The sequence below is a fragment of the Arachis duranensis genome, chromosome 10 (genome assembly GCF_000817695.3).
Source record: "Arachis duranensis cultivar V14167 chromosome 10, aradu.V14167.gnm2.J7QH, whole genome shotgun sequence".
NCBI lineage: Eukaryota > Viridiplantae > Streptophyta > Magnoliopsida > Fabales > Fabaceae > Arachis > Arachis duranensis.
The window spans coordinates 92,512,093-92,531,804 of record NC_029781.3 but is presented as its reverse complement, the minus strand read 5'-3'; the positions used below and the strand labels follow the sequence as shown (position 1 = coordinate 92,531,804).

Here is a 19,712-nt window from a genome sequence, read left to right as displayed (position 1 = left end):
TGCTTCCACCCACTTGGACACATAATCCACTGCCACCAAGATGTAAGTATTTGAGTATGAGGGAGGGGAAGGGGGAAGGGTCCCATGAAATCAATTCCACATACATCAAACAACTCAATCTCTAGAATTCCCTGCTGTGGCATCTCATGATTATAAGGGAGATTTCTGGGTCTCTGCCACCTGTCACAGTTTCTTACAAATTTTCCTGAGTCTCGGAAGAGAGTCGGCTAGTAAAAACCACTTTGAAGGACCTTGGTAGCTATCCTTTTGTCCCCAAAGTGGCCTCCATACTCAAAACTATGACAATGCCAGAGGATCTGCTATGCTTCCTCATCTGAGACACAACGCCGGATCATTCCATCTGAGCATCTCTTAAAGAGATATGGTTCGTCCCACAAGTAATGTTTGGCATCATGAAGAAGCTTTCTAACTTGTGGCTTAGTATACTTCTTGGGGATGAACCTCCTGGCCTTATAGTTTGCAATGTTTGCAAACCATAGGGCCCTCTGAGTCATGAATAGCTGCTCATCTGGGAATGTCTCAGTCACATCATTAAGGGGTGGCATTCCTTCTTCGGGTTTAATCTTGGATAGGTGATCAGCTACTTGATTTTCTGACCCCTTCCTGTCTCTGATTTCAATGTCAAACTCTTGAAGAAACAACACCCACCTGATCAATCTTGGTTTAGAATCTTACTTGGTTAGAAGGTACTTCAAAGTAGCATGGTCAGTGTAAACAATAACCTTGGAACCAATTAAATAGGATCTAAATTTATCAATTGCATAAATAACAACAGTAATTCCTTCTCTGTAGTGGTGTAATTCTTTTACGCGTCATTCAAAACACGACTAGCATAGTAAATGACGTGCATAAGCTTGTCTTGCCTCTGCCCCCAAGACAGCCCCTATAGCATAATTACTCGCATCACACATTAGTTCAAATAATAATTCACAGTTGGGACGGACTATGATGGGTGTAGAGATAAGCTTTGCTTTTAGAGTTTCAAAGGCATGCAAGCAGTCATTGTAAAAAACAAAAGGAGTGTCAGCAACCAAAAGATTGCTCAGAGGTTTAGCAATCATAGAAAAATCCTTTATAAACCTCCTGTAAAAACCTGCATGTCCTAAGAAACTCCTTATTGCCTTAATATTATTGGGTGGTGGTAATTTTTCAATTACCTTCACTTTAGCTTTATCAACCTCTATTCCTTTGTTTGAAATCCGGTGACCAAGAACAATACCCTCAGTTATCATAAAGTGGCATTTCTCCCAGTTTAAATAAGGTTTGTTTCTTGACACCGTTTCAAAACTGAGGTTAGATGCTTAAGGAAAGAATTAAAAGAGTCACCAAAACATAGAGAAGTCATCCATAAATACCTCAATGAACTTTTTTACATATCTGAGAAAATAGAGAGCATACACCTCTAAAAAGTTACTGGAACGTTACAGAGTCTAAATGGCATCCTTCGGTAAGTAAATATTCTAAAAGAACATGTCAATGTTGTCTTCTCTTGGTCTTGAAGGTCTACTGCAATCTGATTGTAACCAGAGTACCCGTCTAAGAAATAGTAGAAAGCATGGCTGGCTAGCCTCTCAAACATCTGATTAATGAATGGAAGGGGGAAATGATCCTTCCGGGTAGCAGTGTTGAGCCTCCTATAGTCAATACACATGCGCCATCCTGTGACCGTTCTCGTAGGAATAAGCTCATTTCTTTTGTTTTGGATCACTGTCATCCCTACTTTCTTAGGGACCACTTGTACCAGACTTACCCATGGGCTATCAGAGATAGGGTAAATGATCTCAACTTCCCAAAGCTTCATCACTTCTTTCTGGACCACCTCTTTCATGGTCGGATTTAGCCGCCTCTGTGGTTATACAACTGGTTTTGCACCGTCCTCTAGTAAGATCTTGTGCATACACTTGGTTAGACTAATTCCCTTTAAGTCACTAATGGTCCATCCAATAGTGGTCTTATGACTCCTGAGCACTTGAATCAGTTCCTCTTCCTCCTCATGTCTCAGAGAAAAGCTAATGATTACTGGATAAGTATCTTGTTCCCCCAGGAATGCGTACTCCAAGGATGGAGGTAAAAGCTTCAACTCAAGTTTCGGAGGCCCTTCCTCTTTGTTAGGCATATGAGGCTTCTCACCCTGAGGTGGTGGCTCTTCGATCTCAAGCAAACTGTCTTCAGGGGAGGATTTTAGAACATTTTCAAGCTTTTCAGCTTCAAAAACCCCTTCAATTAGTGGTTCAATCATATCAATTCTCATACACCCTTCAGAATCATCAAGGTATTGAAAGGCTTCTAAGTCATTGAGAACAATTTCCTCTTCATTGACCCTCAGAGTTAATTCACCCTTCTAAACATCTATAAGGGCTTCTCTTATGGCTAAGAAAAGTCTTTCAAGGATGATAGATGCATTCTTGTCCTCTTCCATGTCCAAGATCACAAAGTCAGCAAGGAAGATTAAAGGCCCTACTTTCATACGTAGATTCTTAACCACTCCAATAGGGTACTTGATAGAGCGGTTAGCAAGTTAAAGACAAATCCAGGTGGGTTTACCTCATCAATCTGGAGCTTTCTCATCACTGATAGAGGCATAAGTTTGATGCTAGCTCCAAGGTCACAGAGAGACTTCTGAATCGTAGTGTCTCCAATGGTACAAGAAATTAGAAAGCTCTCGGGATCCTATAGTTTCTTTGGGAGATTTTTCTGGATGATTGTACTACACTCCTTAGTAAGTACCACTATCTCGATTTTTTTCCAATCCCTCTTGTTACTCAACAAGTCTTTCATGAATTTGGCATAAAGAGGCATTTGCTCAAGGGCCTTTACAAAGGGGATGTTGATCTCAAGTTTCTGAAAGACTTCCAGAAACTTGGAGAATTGCTTGTCTTTTTCTACTTTCTGAAGTTTCTGAGGGTATGGCAATTTGACCTTGTACTTTGGGGCCTTGGGTAGTGCAGGATGTGCATTAAGAGTGACCGGAAAGGGGTTGTCAAGGTTCCTTGAGGGGTCGTTCTTTAAGTCTTCATGGGCGTTCATCGCCCTCCTTAGCTCCCGTACTGGGCGTTCAGCATCCTCCCTGGCGCTCTCTGTCTCTGTAATTTTCTGTTTCGGTGTCTCTTTTTCACCTAGTTACTCACTGCTCTTAGATTGAGTGACTACTATCTTGCCACTCCTCAATTGAACTGCCTGACACTCCTATCTACAATTGGGTACTGTACTATCGGGTGAGGTTTGCTCAGGTATTCGCTGGTCTAACTGGTCTATTCGCATCTCCAGGTTCCTAAGGGAGTCTCGTGCTTCCTGTATAAAGCTTTGTCAACTTTTTGAGAGCTCTGCAACAATGGATGCCAAGTTAGGGGTACTCTGAGGTTGCTCCATCCATCCAAAGTTTAGGTGATTTCTCTATCCTTGGTTAAAATTCTGAGAAAAAGGAGCATCATTAGGATTTCTGGGTGAACTTCCCATGTAGTTGACCTGCTCAGGTATATACTGGTCATAGTTGTAAGTTTCACTTTGAGAAGAGCTACCACTCATATCATAGGGAACATCTGGTGGAGCACTATGAAATTTAGCAACTGGGCTTTGCAGGCTGCTCAGTTGTTGAGTGATAAGACTCATCTGTTGAGATAGGAGTTTGTTCTGAGCAAGAATTGCATTTACAACATCCACTTCCATAACTCCTTTCTTTACTGAAGTCCTCTCTGATTAGTATAAGTATTGGTTGTTGACGACCATCTCAATGAGCTCGTTAGCCTCTTCAGGTGTCTTCTTTATATGCAAGGAACCACCTGTAGAATTATCCAGAGACATCTTGGCCATATCAGAAAGTCCTTCATAGAAGATATGTACCTTGATCTATTTTGAGAATATGTCAGGAGGACACTTTCTGAACATCAGCTTGTACCTTTCCCAGGTATCATAAATGGATTCATTTTTTTCCTGCCTAAAGGTCTGAATATCTGTACTCAGCTTAATCAGTCTCTGGGAGGGAAGAACTTATTCAGAAACTTGTTGACCACTTTATCCCAGGTATTCAAACTCTTCTTTGGATGCCTAAAGGTCTGAACATTAGCAGCTTAGTTGGCAGAGTTTTGAGTAACTTGAGATTTTTTGCTTTACAAAAGAGAATGAAATCATTCGCAAATATTAAGGTGAGATATGGAGGGTCCACCTCTAGACATCGCAATTGGTTGGCAGAGTTTGGATTCTACAAGATACGAAATATAATAACTTAAATGCTCTATGTACAAGACAAATAAGTATGGAGACATAGGATCTCCCTGCCTCAAATTCCTGTTAGGTTGAAAACTCTCAAGTCTGTTACCATTCCACAGGATAGAGAGTGATGAAGTTCGGACACACCACATAATCAATTTGATGGTTTGTCTAGGAAAATTAAATTGATTAAGAGTGTATTTCAGAAAATTCCAGCTAACTCTATCATATGTTTTTTTCCAAATCAATCTTAAATGCAATTCTTTTTTTTTTTTCGTTTTGATCTTTTTCATAAAGTGTAAAACTTCTTGAGTAACTATGATATTTTCTGGTGTTCCTCGTCTCGGAATAAATCCTCCTTGCAAATCAATAAACTAATGAAGAAACGGTTGAAGCCTATTCACAAAAACCTTGATCACCAGCTTATAGAAAACATTGTACAAATTAATCGGTCTGAGATCCTTCAATTTATTAGGCTGCATTTATTTTTGTAAACATGACAGAACTTGACACTGAAACAAAAACAATAGAATAGAGACATTAAAATTATCCTTTGTGTATTGTTTTGGATATAATATATAAGACACTAATGTAATATCCAATATTATGTTTTTTTTATGACTTGTTCAATATTATATTTGAATATATATAGACAAAATTAAAATACTATGCAAAATAATTAAAATAGATATATTTCTCATACCTTTCTCTCCCTTCTTCTGTCTCTCACTCATTTCTTGCTGCCTAACTCTATTATAGTATATTCTGCTTTTGCAAATTCAGTCTTTTTTGCCAATTTAATATTCAAAATTTTTTGGGTATAATTTATTTTTATATTTTTTTAAATTTTTTATTTTTTTATTTTTAAATTTTTTATTATATAATTTTCAAAAAAATTAATATTTATCATTTTGTCAAACCCATCTATAAGAACTTATAATAATATAGAAAAAAAAACTCAAATTAAAATAAAGAAAAAAGGATAATTATCTATGAATAAATTTTTATTATTAAAATCTCTCTCAAATCTTTTGTTTATTATTGTTTTTCGTTTAAAAAAATAAAAAAATAAAAGAAATTGTCATAAAAATACTGTGTTTAATATCCATATTTTTTTATCCGAATTCTTTTTAAATATTTATTATCTATATCTCTGTCCACAAAACAAACAAACTCTTAAGGTTGTATTTTCTTTCATCTTCTTTCTGCCTGTTTTGTATTTTCTCTAACCGTCCAAACAAAGGCAATTAGACCACGTAAGTCAGGTTCAATACATTACACTTTACCCAACTCTATCACAAGTACATGCATTAAATTTCAATTAAATCATTCTTAAAATATCTCATCACGGATACTCTAATACAGATTTGAGATTTCTCATTAAGATTTTTTTTAATAGAAATAAAAGAAGTGATATATTTTAATATTATAATTTTTGATATTTTTTAAAAGTATAAAAATATACAAATTGAAGAATTTAATTTTTGTATTTTATATTTTTTAATTTTTTTAATAGAAATATTTTAATCTAATTTTTATAGTTTTTACAAATTGGTCAATTTTTGTATTATTTATAAATTAAACGGTTCTGATTTTTATTTTTTTAATTAAATGATTTTAATATTTAAAAATAATAATTTATTAATCTAAATTTTAAAAAAAATACTATTACTAGTTTAATATTAAAAACAAAAAATATTCTAATTGATTTCCCATTAATAAGATCATAAATATTTAAAAGATAATAAAAATTAATTTAAATGAATTTATTTTATATTTTTAATTATTTTTATATATTATTAAAGATAATAAATATATAATTTTAATTATTATATACATAAAATTATAAATATTAAATTAAATTAGATAATTTTAGATTATTGTTTGCCAACATTACGGGAACAGAATATATAAATTGGCTTTTCAGAATCCCCAATACGATCCCGAACGCTCTGTGGAGACTGGAGAAAGATCAAGAGTTGAAGCACAACCATCAATATCGGGTCTTGTGAACCAGCAATTATGGATGCTGCTAAGCAAGAATTTCTGAAGGAGTTTGGTGAACATTACGGCTACCCAAACACTCCCAAAACCATTGATCAAATTCGAGCTACTGAATTCAACAGATTACGAGGTACTCACTTTCTTTTTTCTTTTTCCTTTTAGTCAAGCTATGCAAATTGGAAGGATAAGGTTCAATCTTGTTTTATTTTATTTTTAAAAAAAGATTGGCTTTAGTTTTAGTTATCATATTATCATTTTCAGATAAAAGTAAAATAGAATTACTGTTTCAACTATATCTTATTTCGTGTGTTGCAATTTTGGAATTGTAGATCTTGTGTACTTGGATCATGCTGGTGCTACTTTATACTCTGAGCTGCAAATGGAATCAATTTTTGGTGATCTCACGAGTAAAGTATATGGAAATCCTCGTATCCCTCATAATATTTATTGAGAAGTCTACTTATCAATGGATTACACTTTTTTATTTGTTTGTTTTATCATTGTTCCTGCATAGCAATGGAAGAACGACGAATTCTTTAGTAATATATGATGCGGAGTTGAAACTTAATATAGTTGGTAGTTGACAGACAATAGATAGAGATATAGAAAGACATAGAAAAACTATTGAAAGAGACTTAGATTTTCAAGGTTTGAAGCTAAATATGATTTATCATAGCACGTTATGGTGTGGTCAGACTCGTGGATCCAATTTTTGCTTAGAGGGCGGTAGAAGTCTCTGGTAGTTAATAGATGTAGTAATGTTGTGTAGTGGAGGTCCTTAATGTTAATACTAGATAGCCAAAGTGATTCCAGCTCTGCGACTCTTGAGATTGTGAAGGATGCTCGCCAACAGGTTCATTCACTTTCGCACTTATGACTTTTGTTTTCTATGCATTTGAATTGCTGTGATTCAATCATGATAATTCGGATTAGATTGTTTGCTGAGAGATCTCTAGGATCTAGAAAGAAGTTACTATGAATGTCTTATGCAAAGATTCATGTTCCTATCCTCATGCTAGATACATTTCTATTGGTGATTGCATGTCATCCACTATTACTGGAGTCTGGATGAAATGCAGGGCTTATCTTGTTATGTTTGATTGACTTGTATGGGCCTTGTTGAATCACCGATATAGATGTGTCCATCTAGTAGTTTCATACGAAGAGATTGCTGTTTGATTAGCTCTTTTTGTACTTTTGATATTTGTAATCTACATCTTCACGTATATTTTGACTATCAGTCATACAGGTCCTCGATTATTGCAATGCATCTCCAAAAGACTATAAATGTATATTTACCTTTGGGGCAACAGCAGCACTGAAGTTAGTTGGAGAGGCTTTTCCATGGAGTTGTGACAGCACTTTTATGTATACGATGGAGAATCATAATAGTGTTCTTGGTATAAGAGAGTATCCTATACCTACCTTATTAAAAATGAAAATTCAATTTTATAAGGATATCCTTTGGCTTTTATCAGGAGAGTGCTAAGTAATCACTCCCTGCAACGTGCGGGTGTAAGACATAATGGTATTCTAGTGTGTACTATCACTGTTCAGGTGACATTATTCCATTAGATTTAGTAAAATAGGATAAGATTTGAAATCAGTTAAATGGACATCGTTAGATATTTCTACTGCTCTGATGTGACTCCAATTCAAAATTTCTGTTCAGTGGGACTTCAACATTGAACTATTTCATCTAATTTTTCTGTAGTAATTTGACTTTCTTGTGTTTGTATTCAGAGAATGCCTGTTTCTTTTTTCACCTTCTTTTCTGAATATGTTATTGTATCTAATCACTTCCACATTGTACTTCCTTGGAAAAATGTTGATGTTGCTTCTAATAAATCTATTGTGCTGTTAAATATTCCATTACCATTGCTCTGCTTTGGTGATTAATAAGTTCAGCCTATCCATCTCCTTAACTAGTTTTAGATACGCTCTTGGTCAAGGGGCTGCATCCATAGCTGTAGACATTAAAGAAAATGAAGCTCCTGGAGTATCTGGAGAAAACATTGCTATGAAGATATCACCACACCAAGTACAAAGGAGAAAAGTAGCTGGGTTGCTGGAGGGAAAGCCAGATGGTAAATCTTAAGATTATGGTTTTTTTTTTTCTTCCTAGGTTCTAGACTACCTTACTTATATCTGTTTTTCTAATGCAGGTCATGTGTATAATTTGTTTGCTTTTCCCTCTGAGTGCAACTTCTCAGGGTTGAGATTTGACCTTGACTTGGTCAAGATTATCAAGGAGCACTCGAGCAGGGATTTAGGGATTTCTTCAGTTTGCAAGTAATATACAAAGTTGTTTGTCTTATTATCTTGTTATGCATGCCTTTAAATCTTTGTCTAAGTAGTATCAAAAGTGACTTCACTCATACATATTTAACCATTTGCCATTATAGTTCAGCGAGATTCATTAGATAATGAAGTTGTTTGTCAAATTGAATCTGCATTTGAAGTTCTTGCTTGATTCAATGTAATGGTTTGTGACAATGAAATATACTCTAGTTGTTTGATGGGAAATTGTGTGCATGCGTGATGGTGTCCACTTTTGTATATGCCAGATTACTAGGTACTTGAGGTTCAATAATCATAGCGTCAGGATTCATGTTAGCATTTAAGACTTGTATATGTCACTTGTTGGTGTTATAGGAATTTTTGGTTTCCAGTTCCATTTTTACTACTTTCTAAAATGAGGAGAATCCAGTACACGAACTTCAACTTTACTCCTTTGTATGATTTCTTCCATTATTTTTCTTACCCATTGTTTTACCTGTTCTTCTAATGCGGGAGAAATCTCTACAATGATAGAAGACCTATATATATATGTATTTAATTTGTGTTATGCCTTGTCTCTTTCTCTCTCTATCTAATACACATTCATATATTGAGATGCTTCATTTATTTTGTTTAACTTTGTTAAAGCATTGATCTTATATTTACTATTTCTCTCATAAGAAATGGACAATGGATGGTCTTGATTGATGCTGCAAAAGGATGTGCCACCATGCCACCTGATTTATCCAAATATCCTGCAGATTTTGTCACAATCTCATTCTACAAGGTATGAGTTTGTAAGTGTTTATTTTGTTTTTATCTAGAGCTACTTCAAAAACTGATCTTGTGTTCTTGTCAGCTCTTTGGCTATCCAACTGGGCTTGGAGCTCTTATTGTTCGAAATGGTAAGCTACCTATCTTTGAAAAATGGAATAATTTGCTGCACTTTACTGACACTATATTTCATTTTCTTATTTATTTCTCAGTGACATTTAGTAACAAGAAAGTTATCTTCATTGGTATTATGTCACGAATAGATGATTCTACTGATGTAATGTGTATATGCTTTAGAAAGAAGCCTGCATCCTATGGATGGACTTGTTATACATGTATTTATTACCAAAATGGGAAACAAAACCTTTGTCCCTTGAATGAATGTCATTACTCATTACGCTGAGCACATGAGGGTAGTGCACACACAAACACAAAAGAAAAGGAAAAAGAAAAAAAGAAATAAAAGAAAAAAGCTACTTCCAATTGTCTAGGTTCTTAGAATGCTTCCTAATAATAGTTTATAAAAAAGAAATAGCTCTTGTGTTCATTTACTAATTATTGACTGCCATCTTGTGTTCTTTCATGATATCTCCTCTTTTCCTTCTATTTTCTAAATGTATTCATTGATAATGGAAAATTTAGTTATGGTATTAATTATCCCTTGTGAAAATTTGCCTCATTATTTATCATCACAGACGCTGCCAAGTTGCTGAAGAAGACTTATTTTAGTGGAGGTTTGTGGCTTATTGGTTACAATTGTATCCCTGTCTGTGATTCTGTGTTTAGTACTCAGTTATGTGGTTGATCGGTGGCCGTCACAGGAACTGTTGCTGCTTCAATTGCTGATATTGATTTCATTAAAAGAAGGGAAGGTATTGAGGAGTTGTTTGAGGATGGTACAGTTTCATTCCTGAGTATAGCATCTGTCCGCCATGGCTTCAAAATCCTGAGATCTCTAACTGCATCTGCAATATCACGGTATGCAGAATAGGATAAATACCTTTTAAAAAAAATTAAAAAAAAAACTCCCATTTCCATGCAGGAGACCTTTACACCTATCACATGATATCTTAATCTTATTGGTCGTATGCTGATATATGCTTATGCTTTTCAATGGAAAATCTAGAGATGCTTTTTGGTGTTAGGATAAAGTGCCAACAAGAGCATAAACTAGGTTTTATATTAGTCTTCCAGTGAGTGATTGGATGTACATTCTAAGATCAATCATGAAAGTATTAGAAGGAAGGTAGGACTAACACCAATTAAGAGAAAGATGATATAGTCTTGCCTAAGATTGTTTGGTTGTGTGAGGAGTAGGTCAATAATAGCCTATTAAGTGGAGTTCCCCAATAAGGTTAGTAGAATTAAAAAAACTGTAGAGGAAGAACAAATTGAAAGACCTAGATTTAATTTTTTTTTTAAGAAAACTTATTGCCATAATATGATAGTATTGTTTGATTGTAAATTTGTAATTGACCCCACCTTGTGAGAATGATTGTCGTTGCTATAGCTATTTATGTATAGAGATACGCCACTGCTTTTTGTACAACGAGGTACTTGGGCACCCTCCACCCCTTTCTTAATTACAATTTCAACTGTTACACTCAAGATGGGAAGCTTACTAACAGTAATATTGAGACAAAGTAGGCCTAGTTCAACTTCAAGAAGTTCTCAAGTGGGAGGATTGCTCAAGCTATTATAGAGGGTATTTCGGCCAGGGTAAAGATTATGAATATTTTGATGAGTATAATCTAATGAATGAGGTGTATTCAAAATAAAAAATGTTAATTCCTATTTATAATAATACTAAAACTGTAATCATGGTTAAGTACGGACATAAGTCATAGGATATTCTCTTAATTTCTAACAGCGTATACCTACCAATACAACACTTGACATCTTCTCTGTGGTCTCTGCAACAATGCTCAATCTACATGCTTGTTTTGCTTTCTTCATTTGAATACCTTGATCTCTCTGTCATTGATTTATTATTATTCTTTTTGAAGTTTCAAAATTTTGTTGCCTTGTAGACATACAAAATCTCTTGCCTTATATACAAGAAAAATGCTTTTGGCTTTGAGACATTGCAATGGATCTAATGTGTGCATAATCTATGGACATCAAAGTTCAATGGTTAGTTAATACATAATGAATTCTTTAGTTGTTGTCCAATTTATAGTTTTATTATACTCTTGAAATTACTTCTGTGTGACGTGAATGACTTGAAAAGCCCTGTGTTCATGAATTTATGTGCTGAATACACATAATCTATTCCCTTAGACATAGGGTGATCAATTGAGGACAAGTGGATATCCGATTGACTATTTACAAAGGGATTGTATAATATAAACACTCCTCTTAAGCTAAAGCAGACATGTCATGCATCTAGATTGTTACATATGTATGCTACCCCATAATTGCACACAGATGTGGTGAAGATATCTGCTAGTTTATCTGTTTAGAATGTTCTTCCTTCTAGCACAAAGATATTCAAAGTCGGTTCATCTTGCAACCGAATGGGTGGTACACCATGTCTCTGAGATGACCTGCTTGTGCTAGTTTTTGGAAGTTTATCTTCTTAGGGTTCATCCTATTTAACTTCTCTTTTCATTTTGACTATAGCTAACAGTTTAGGATCAAATTTTAGGAGGATAACTGGGTCAGCAGTTTTCCTCTTTCTGAGGCTTTTCCAAGGCCTTTTCAGCTTTCCACATGCCCTTGCATAGCAGTTGTTGAAGTTGGTGCTTAATATTTATGTCACTACTTTTTTTTTTTCCCCATTGTTTAGATACAAATTATCTATGGAACAAGCTCTTTTTAGACACTTATGCAGAGAACCAGATTTTCCCCAGGGACCTGCGTCAGTTTTTATGTACTAAAATTTGAAGGCTTTGATATGCATAAACAAGTTAAAACTCTGACAATGTTTCATTTTTTGCTATCCTTCAATGTTTGAAGGAAATGTTTGAACTTACATAGCAGATTTCTCCTTTACACAACTCTTGGGATAAGGATACCTTCTGAACCTTCTCTGTAAATTCTTAAAATTGACTTAGGTGTTCGATTGGTGAATATGCAGAGAGATTGACATCTGTTTTTTACATGATTCAATATTGTAGTTTCTTTCTTCTTGTGTGGGTATCTTGTCCTCTTTCTATGCAGTCTTTTCTTTCTCATAAGTTTCTTTTTTATGAAAAAATTGTATACATAACTGTGGGGTTATATGAGATATAAGGGAGCTCTTTTCTTAGTTTCTAATTTATCAAATGAGGTTTGCATCACCACATCTTATTGAAATTGGAGTTCTCTGTGCTGTATTTATTAAATTTTCTTCCATCCAGGAACTGTGTTATGAAATGGGTCCTATTGTTTCATTCAACTTAAAAAGGGCAGATGGTTCTTGGTATGGATACCGTGAAGTGGAAAAGCTGGCATGACTCTTTTTTTTGTACTTTACAGTCATCAATTGAATGCTGAATAATAATCTCCACCTGCTGTCTATTTAGACAGGATGCTTCTGTAATCCAGGTGCATGTGCAAAATACCTTGGCTTGTCTCATTTGGATCTTTTATCAAATACGGAGGTATTTCTATTTTCTGCTTTAACTTGCTCATGACTGTCTGTGATTGGTCTATATGTGATGTTATTGTATAAAAAAAAAAAAAATAACAATATTTCTGTATTTAGGCTGGCCATGTTTGCTGGGATGATCATGATGTAATCAATGGAAAACCTACTGGAGCCGTAAGAGTATCCTTTGGCTACATGTCAACTTATGAGGAGGCTAAGGTTGGAATTCTTTTATTCATTGTAATTTCTTTTTTAATCACACTCTCTCTGTTTTGAAATATTGAACGTTTGAAACTTTTGATTCTTGGTTCATTTCCATTTTTTCTTTTTGAACACATACCAACTTAATATGGGAGGTGTGCAGCATAGAGTTATGACTGCTTTTATGGATCTAAAACAATCATTTATACTAATATTTGCATCTTGCATGGATTAAACTAGTCAGACCTTTTCTTGCAATGTTCAATTGTTAATTCTTTGTGGAATAAGCCATTGTTGGCCAATCGGATTTATTGACCCTTTATAGAAGCGTTTCTGATAATAACTCTTAGGATATGCAAGAAGAAAATAGGTTGAAATCCTGTAGAACTGTGCACGAAATTCCATAGCACATTTAGGTGGGTGTTTGTTGTGATATAGAATATGTTTCTTGCTTCTCTTTGCTTTGGAGCTCAGCTAAGGTGTTTCAAAGGAACATCTGTTATATAAGGACCAGGTTGCGAGGGCTCAACACCATTCTTGATTGTATCCTTGGGGTTTTGATTTTTTTTTTCCTTTTGTTTTTGGTAATTTCTGTAATTGCCAATGCTCACTAGTTTTGTTGCTAGGCTCACTACAATTGTTGCCAATTTCTAGTTCTGTTTGGTTTATGCTTCGTGTAACACTGTGAGATGTCAAGATTTTGTTGACTTCTTAACAAATCTAAATATCACTTCTTTTCGGTTTTAATATAGTTTTCCCTTTGTTTTGTGGATTTCAGAAATTTATTGATTTTGTAGCAAGTTCCTTCGTGTCATCTCAAAATGACATTTGTCATGGGAATCAATTGGAAGGTCTGTCCCCGCTTCCAAGATAAATTCTATCATATTTCCAACATATATTTTTTACGGATTTACTGTCACCTGCAGGCATTGAGAAGGGTTCCCCGGATACTGGTTATCATCTTAAATCAATTACAATATACCCCATAAAATCTTGTGGAGGGTTCTGTTCAAGAAGCTGGCCTCTTAGCAAAAATGGTAATTATTTGGGTTAAGTATGATTTTGGTCTCTAAGGTTTTGGCCGAAAATTAAAATCGTCCTTAATGTTTTTTTACATTCAAAATCGTCCCTAATGTTGAATTTTGTTAAAATCATCTTTTTTACCTAAATCTTAAATTTATGGACCAAATTACTCCTAAGAAAACAAATTATAAAATTAAAAAGAAAAAGAAAAAGAACAGAGAAAGAGAGAGAGAGAGAGAGAGAAGCTGTTCTTCTCAATCACCACATCATCATCATTGACATGTTCCCGACACCGTGAGCCACCACCACCCTCACTCTCAGACATGTTCTCAATCACCATTTCATTATCATCATCGACATGTTGCCGACATGTTCTTCTCGATCCAGCCCTACACTCTTAAAGATGATGGCCAGCGAACCCGACACCGCGAGCCACTACTGCCCTCACTCTTAGAGTCAGATCCAACCACCTAAACCCGATGTTCCCGCAGCCCCGGCAACCAGTTCAACGACGCCGTTTCCAGTGACATCAAGCTCACTCTCACCTCCAAGGATGGATGGCTTTAGTCTCTTCATGACGTTCATCGCCAAATTCTTGGTGCCAAATTCATTGTCGGTTGGAAGGAGGAGGAGTTGCAGGTGCGGTGATAGGGGTTGGGCATGGGCAGCAGCGGCATAAAGGGGGAGAGGGAGAGGGAGAGAGAGAGACCTTAGGGACGGTTTTTTAGCCCTTTCTATAGGGAGCTACTATAATTATTTTCAAGTTCTATAATAAGAAAGGGAGGGTGAGAATAGATATGGATACTAGTATGAGACAAGTTTTTCTTAGCTAGTATATCTCATGTCATGCTGTCCTGCTTATATTAAAAACCTCTCTAACTTAGAAGAGCATGAAGACAGTCATGAACCCTACCAACAATAAGACCAATAACCTAAACAAAATCAATAATAACTCCAAATTGCTTACTAAATTAACATATATATTCTAAAAGTACTTGAAGATAATGAGGTTATTTCCTAAAATATTATGTAATGTTTAATCTATGATGCTCTTCTGATGGCTTTAAAACTAACATAACCTCTCATGTAAGAGTTTGGAAGCGCATATAATGCACTAACTTAATCTACATTATACCCAAACTCAAAATTTTTAATTAGAAGAATTAGTACAACATGAACCAAATGCATAACCATTTTTGTCCAACTTTTACTTGTTTCTTTATATTTCAATTTTTAAATTGAATGCAGGAGTTATCCTTTTCTTTATAATCTTAATCCTTTAATGGGACGTTCTTCTGTGAATCTTGTGCAGGACTAAAACATGATCGCGAATGGATTCTTATGAGTCTAAATGGTGAAATTCTTACACAAAAAAAGGTAATTTGCTATGCATCTGTAGACAAAAAGTAGAAAATAGAAAATGTTGCATCAATTTGCATTGTGGTTTGTCTTAATTAGACCTGATATTTCATGTTTTGGAATTAGACTAGCACACTTTACATTTCACCTGGTTATAACATTGTCACTCTCTGTTGGTGACAAACTTTAGTAACACTAAAGTTGAATGATCATGTGATAATGGAACATATCGCTTATGATTACACAGTTAAGAAACTACCAAGTTACTGTTAGCTTTAAGGATAAATTCCCCGAAAGGCTGCAGTATATAGGGCGCAAGAAGTTCAGCGACAGTTTTGTAACTAAGCAGAATCAGGGAGTGGGAGAATTTAGTGGGTCCTCCTGGCCTAACTAACTTGTGCAGAAATTGAGAGTAAGGGAATGCCATGCTGGCATGTGGGTGTGTGCATAGTGCGTGTGTTTGCTGGCAGGTTGAATTCGGGAAGGAGAATGGGGCTGCTATAGTGCCCTGTGCCCCTGTTTCTCTTTGCATGTTGCTAGTTGTCTTCTCTTTTCTCTTCAACTGTGAGCTGAGATCTAGACTCTCAGTGTGAATAATACAATCATACTGCTACTGTGTTTGTGGTTTCTTACTATTACTATTACTTGCACAAAAGAAGAATATTGATAAAAAGAGAAAAAAAACAATATTACAAAGAGCACGGAGAAAAAGGGATCCTAAATACAAAATGAACTCATTGGATGTCCCTCTAAAAGGCCAACTTCCTGCCATGAAAGATGTGAGAGTTAAGCTCCAAACCAAAGCACCAAATAATGGCATAGATGGCATGCTAACCACAAAAGTTTGGGTTTTCCTGCTCCCGGAGGCAACAAACCTGGTCAACAAGAACTGATTCAAATTTCAAGGATACACCTAAACCTCACCAAATATACCAAACAATGCATTCCATGAAAAATTAGCCATAGAGGAACGCAAAAGAGATGTATAGCTGATTCAAACCAACTTACCTCCTATTAGACTCAAACATGATAAATATCTTTGGCCTGTTTTAGGCTTCTTGTATCACTTCAAGTTAATTATAATTTTATATATTAATATTTCAAGTTATAATACCAATATCATATTATGAAGAGATAACTTCTTTATTGAGTTTTCACTCTTTAGAACTAAAAATTGTAAAGTTTTGATATTTTCCATCTTGATTTTGATATTTTCCAACTTGATTTTTAGGTTCCTGAAATGTGCTTTATAAGCACCTTTATTGACCTCAGTCAGGGAATACTATTTGTAGAGTCTCCACATTGCAAAGAAAGATTGCAGATCAAGCTTGAGTCAGGGGTGAATCATGGTGCTATGGAAGAACTTGAACTATATGGTCAAAGGTATAGGAATTATGCACATGATTTATCTTCTAATCTAAGTACAATCTTGCAACCATATCATTCATATAGCTTTGCTTATGTGGACTTTCACCAAAAATAAAAAAGAAATGAAAAAGATATAGTATTCAGAATTTCCAATTGCGTTTGTCACACCATTTTCGAACCAATGTTCTAGTATTATCTAGCATATTATTATTATAGAAAACACTAAGTTTACAAGATGAAGCTACAAATATTTATATGGGGACATCTGAGAAATGAAATGTCTACTTTTGCATTGTTACACTGTAGTCATAGCTATAAAAGTATTCTCATGTATTATTTTGGGTGATTTCTTTTAGTATTTCCACGGTGCCGATTAGTTAAATCTCTGAGCATGTTAGTATAACATGAAGCTTTGTAGTTTATTGTTCTAGCTGACGTTTTATATGATAGCTTTTAAGATGGTATTAAATTGTCTTATTGTTACAATTTTTTGTTTGTGGTTTTGATTGCACAGGTACAAGGTATATAATTACAGCAAAGAAACCAATGTATGGTTTAGCGAAGCCATTGGTAAACCCTGCACTTTGTTTCGGTATTCTAGTACCGAGCATGATTTTATGTTGAACAAGACCAAAGGTGTAGCAACCTGTAGAGATACTAAGAGCACGCTAAATTTTCCCAATGAAGCACAGTTCTTACTTGTATCTGAGGAAAGTGTGTCTGACCTAAATAGACGACTATGTTCAGGTGTGCTTTTGTACCTTACTATATTAATAGTATGACATGCAAGTCCTTGTTCATTTTTTTGTTTCCTACTATGCTATTGCTTCCATTTGATTTAGAATGCAATATAAGAATTTGACTAGCTTGTGAACAAAACTTATAGAACTAGAACAAAATGTAATGGATTGCATTTTCATTAACTGGTTATTGGATCCATTCATAAGAATGCAAAGTGATTAAGAAACGAAAAAAGAAGGCTAGTGATATTCAAGAAAATCGACTTCACTTTTCAATTTTACCCTTTGTTGATCACTGTGTTTTCCAACTATGGTTCATGGTACCAGATGTACAGAAGGACATATGTGTTACGGCAATGCAAGTCGATGCAAGTAGGTTTCGCCCAAACCTTGTCGTATCCGGAGGCAGACCTTACGGTGAAGATGGATGGAGAACCATTAGAATTGGAAATACGTATTTCAGAGTAAGTGATGATAAACTCTGAAATTATTTGACATAGCCAAGTTTGTGCCATTATATAAAGATGGCCCTTTTTACTTTTGTCTGCCGTCTTCCTATGTGTTTCATTCGTTCCACTCATTTTGTTCTCTCTTCTTTTTATTCTTTCCATCAGTCGCTGGGGGGATGCAATCGATGCCAGATGATCAACTTTTCACAAAATGCTGGAAAAGTGCAAAAGTCAAATGAACCATTGGCAACTTTAGCATCATACAGGAGAGTAAAGGTTGGCCAAGACTTTTTTTTCTAGGGCGATTTGCACAACATATCTTGAGATTTGATGAAATTTAACTTGACTCTTCGATTTCTAAAAATATACATTGATCTCCCTTGAGATTTAAGTAATCTTACATTTGGTAGCTTGATACAAAATTTGATATCAAGCACCCCTGAAAATATAACACCAAGAGAGATTCAGGTGAGGTTAATGTAAACTGGACAAATACAAGGGGGGTCACAATGAATTTTGCAATATCTGAAAGGAGATTGTTATAAGTTTTTTAACTTCCTGTCTTGTTGCTGGATCTCATTTCCATTCTCTTATGAATCAGTGTTCTATTTTTGACATGTAACAGGGAAAGATTTTGTTTGGCATACTACTCAAGTATGAATCTAGTGATGAAGAGCAGCAGCATGATTATTCCTGGCTTCATATTGGGCAGCATGTTCATCCAGAGTCTATTTAATTTAGCAATTAGCGCATAGGTGTAATGACCTAATTTTCAGTACATCATGACCTATGCTATTCGTTAGGCGCTACCATTTAGTTGACTTATGGGACTCTAGACTCTGTATTACTTATATAGATATGAGTCAGTTGGTAATATCGTAAGTTAGTCCAGTTTCATCATTTTTGTAATTGAGATTTAAACAAAAAAAAAATGATACATCCATACAAAAGCATATAAAGAGAAAGTAGATATCATATATGGGTGCCCGGCCCTCGAGGGCTCAGTTTTATACATCAACAAAAAATCACAAGTCATAGTGAGCACATCTGACCCAATTACATACTGTTCAGGAGTTCATAATATACTTATATACATATATATTACACGACACCTCAGGATTTGGCCCACACAGGAGTCCCTAATTTGAAATGGAAGTCACGATTTTCTGACGAGTTTTTCAGAGGAGGAGGATCCGTCTGAGGAGATACCAGCGTGGGAGGATCAGATGGCAGTAGATTTAGCTTCTAGCTCATCTGAAGAGTGTGGCTGGAGGAGGTGGAGAGCTGGGGCAGTTGCCCAACGGCCCTCTGTGATATATCTGCATGCAGGGATTTCTTTTGAGGACACCTAGTGATGATCTTGCTAGTTATTTTCCCCTCTCTTTTGATAGTATTTGCTGAGTGGTAGGACATTTACTGTTTATAAGCTAGCCTGGTTCCAGATTAGGAACTCGTGCATGAGCCAAGTCTTGTAGTGTCATGTGTAATATATGTATATAATATCTTCTGTATTAACTTCCGAACAATCTGTAATTGGGTCAGATGTATTCACTATGACTTGTGACTTTATGTTGATGTATAAAATTGAGCCCCCCGAGGCACTCATATAGTTTATCTATTTTCTCTCTCTGTTTTTTTTTTATGGATGTATGATTTTCTGTCTGTTTAAATCTCAATTACGAAAATTATAAAACTGGACTAACTTACCATATTACA

At 35.2% G+C, this 19,712-nt stretch overlaps 1 protein-coding gene across 1 annotated transcript; it reads left to right on the top strand.

Moving 5' to 3' along the window:
- Positions 1-6,122: 6,122 nt before the first annotated feature.
- Positions 6,123-19,634, top strand: LOC107470927 (molybdenum cofactor sulfurase). Its single transcript, XM_021133520.2, is given in 21 exon segments — positions 6,123-6,361; positions 6,561-6,659; positions 7,026-7,084; positions 7,481-7,641; positions 8,167-8,318; positions 8,397-8,523; positions 9,193-9,298; positions 9,371-9,416; positions 9,981-10,019; positions 10,107-10,263; positions 11,316-11,418; positions 12,627-12,743; positions 12,792-12,869; positions 12,974-13,075; positions 13,836-14,094; positions 15,393-15,457; positions 16,671-16,822; positions 17,322-17,554; positions 17,875-18,011; positions 18,162-18,272; positions 18,622-19,634. Coding segments are annotated over 21 exon segments (2,526 nt in total). The 5' UTR covers positions 6,123-6,249; the 3' UTR covers positions 18,733-19,634.
- Positions 19,635-19,712: the final 78 nt, after the last annotated feature.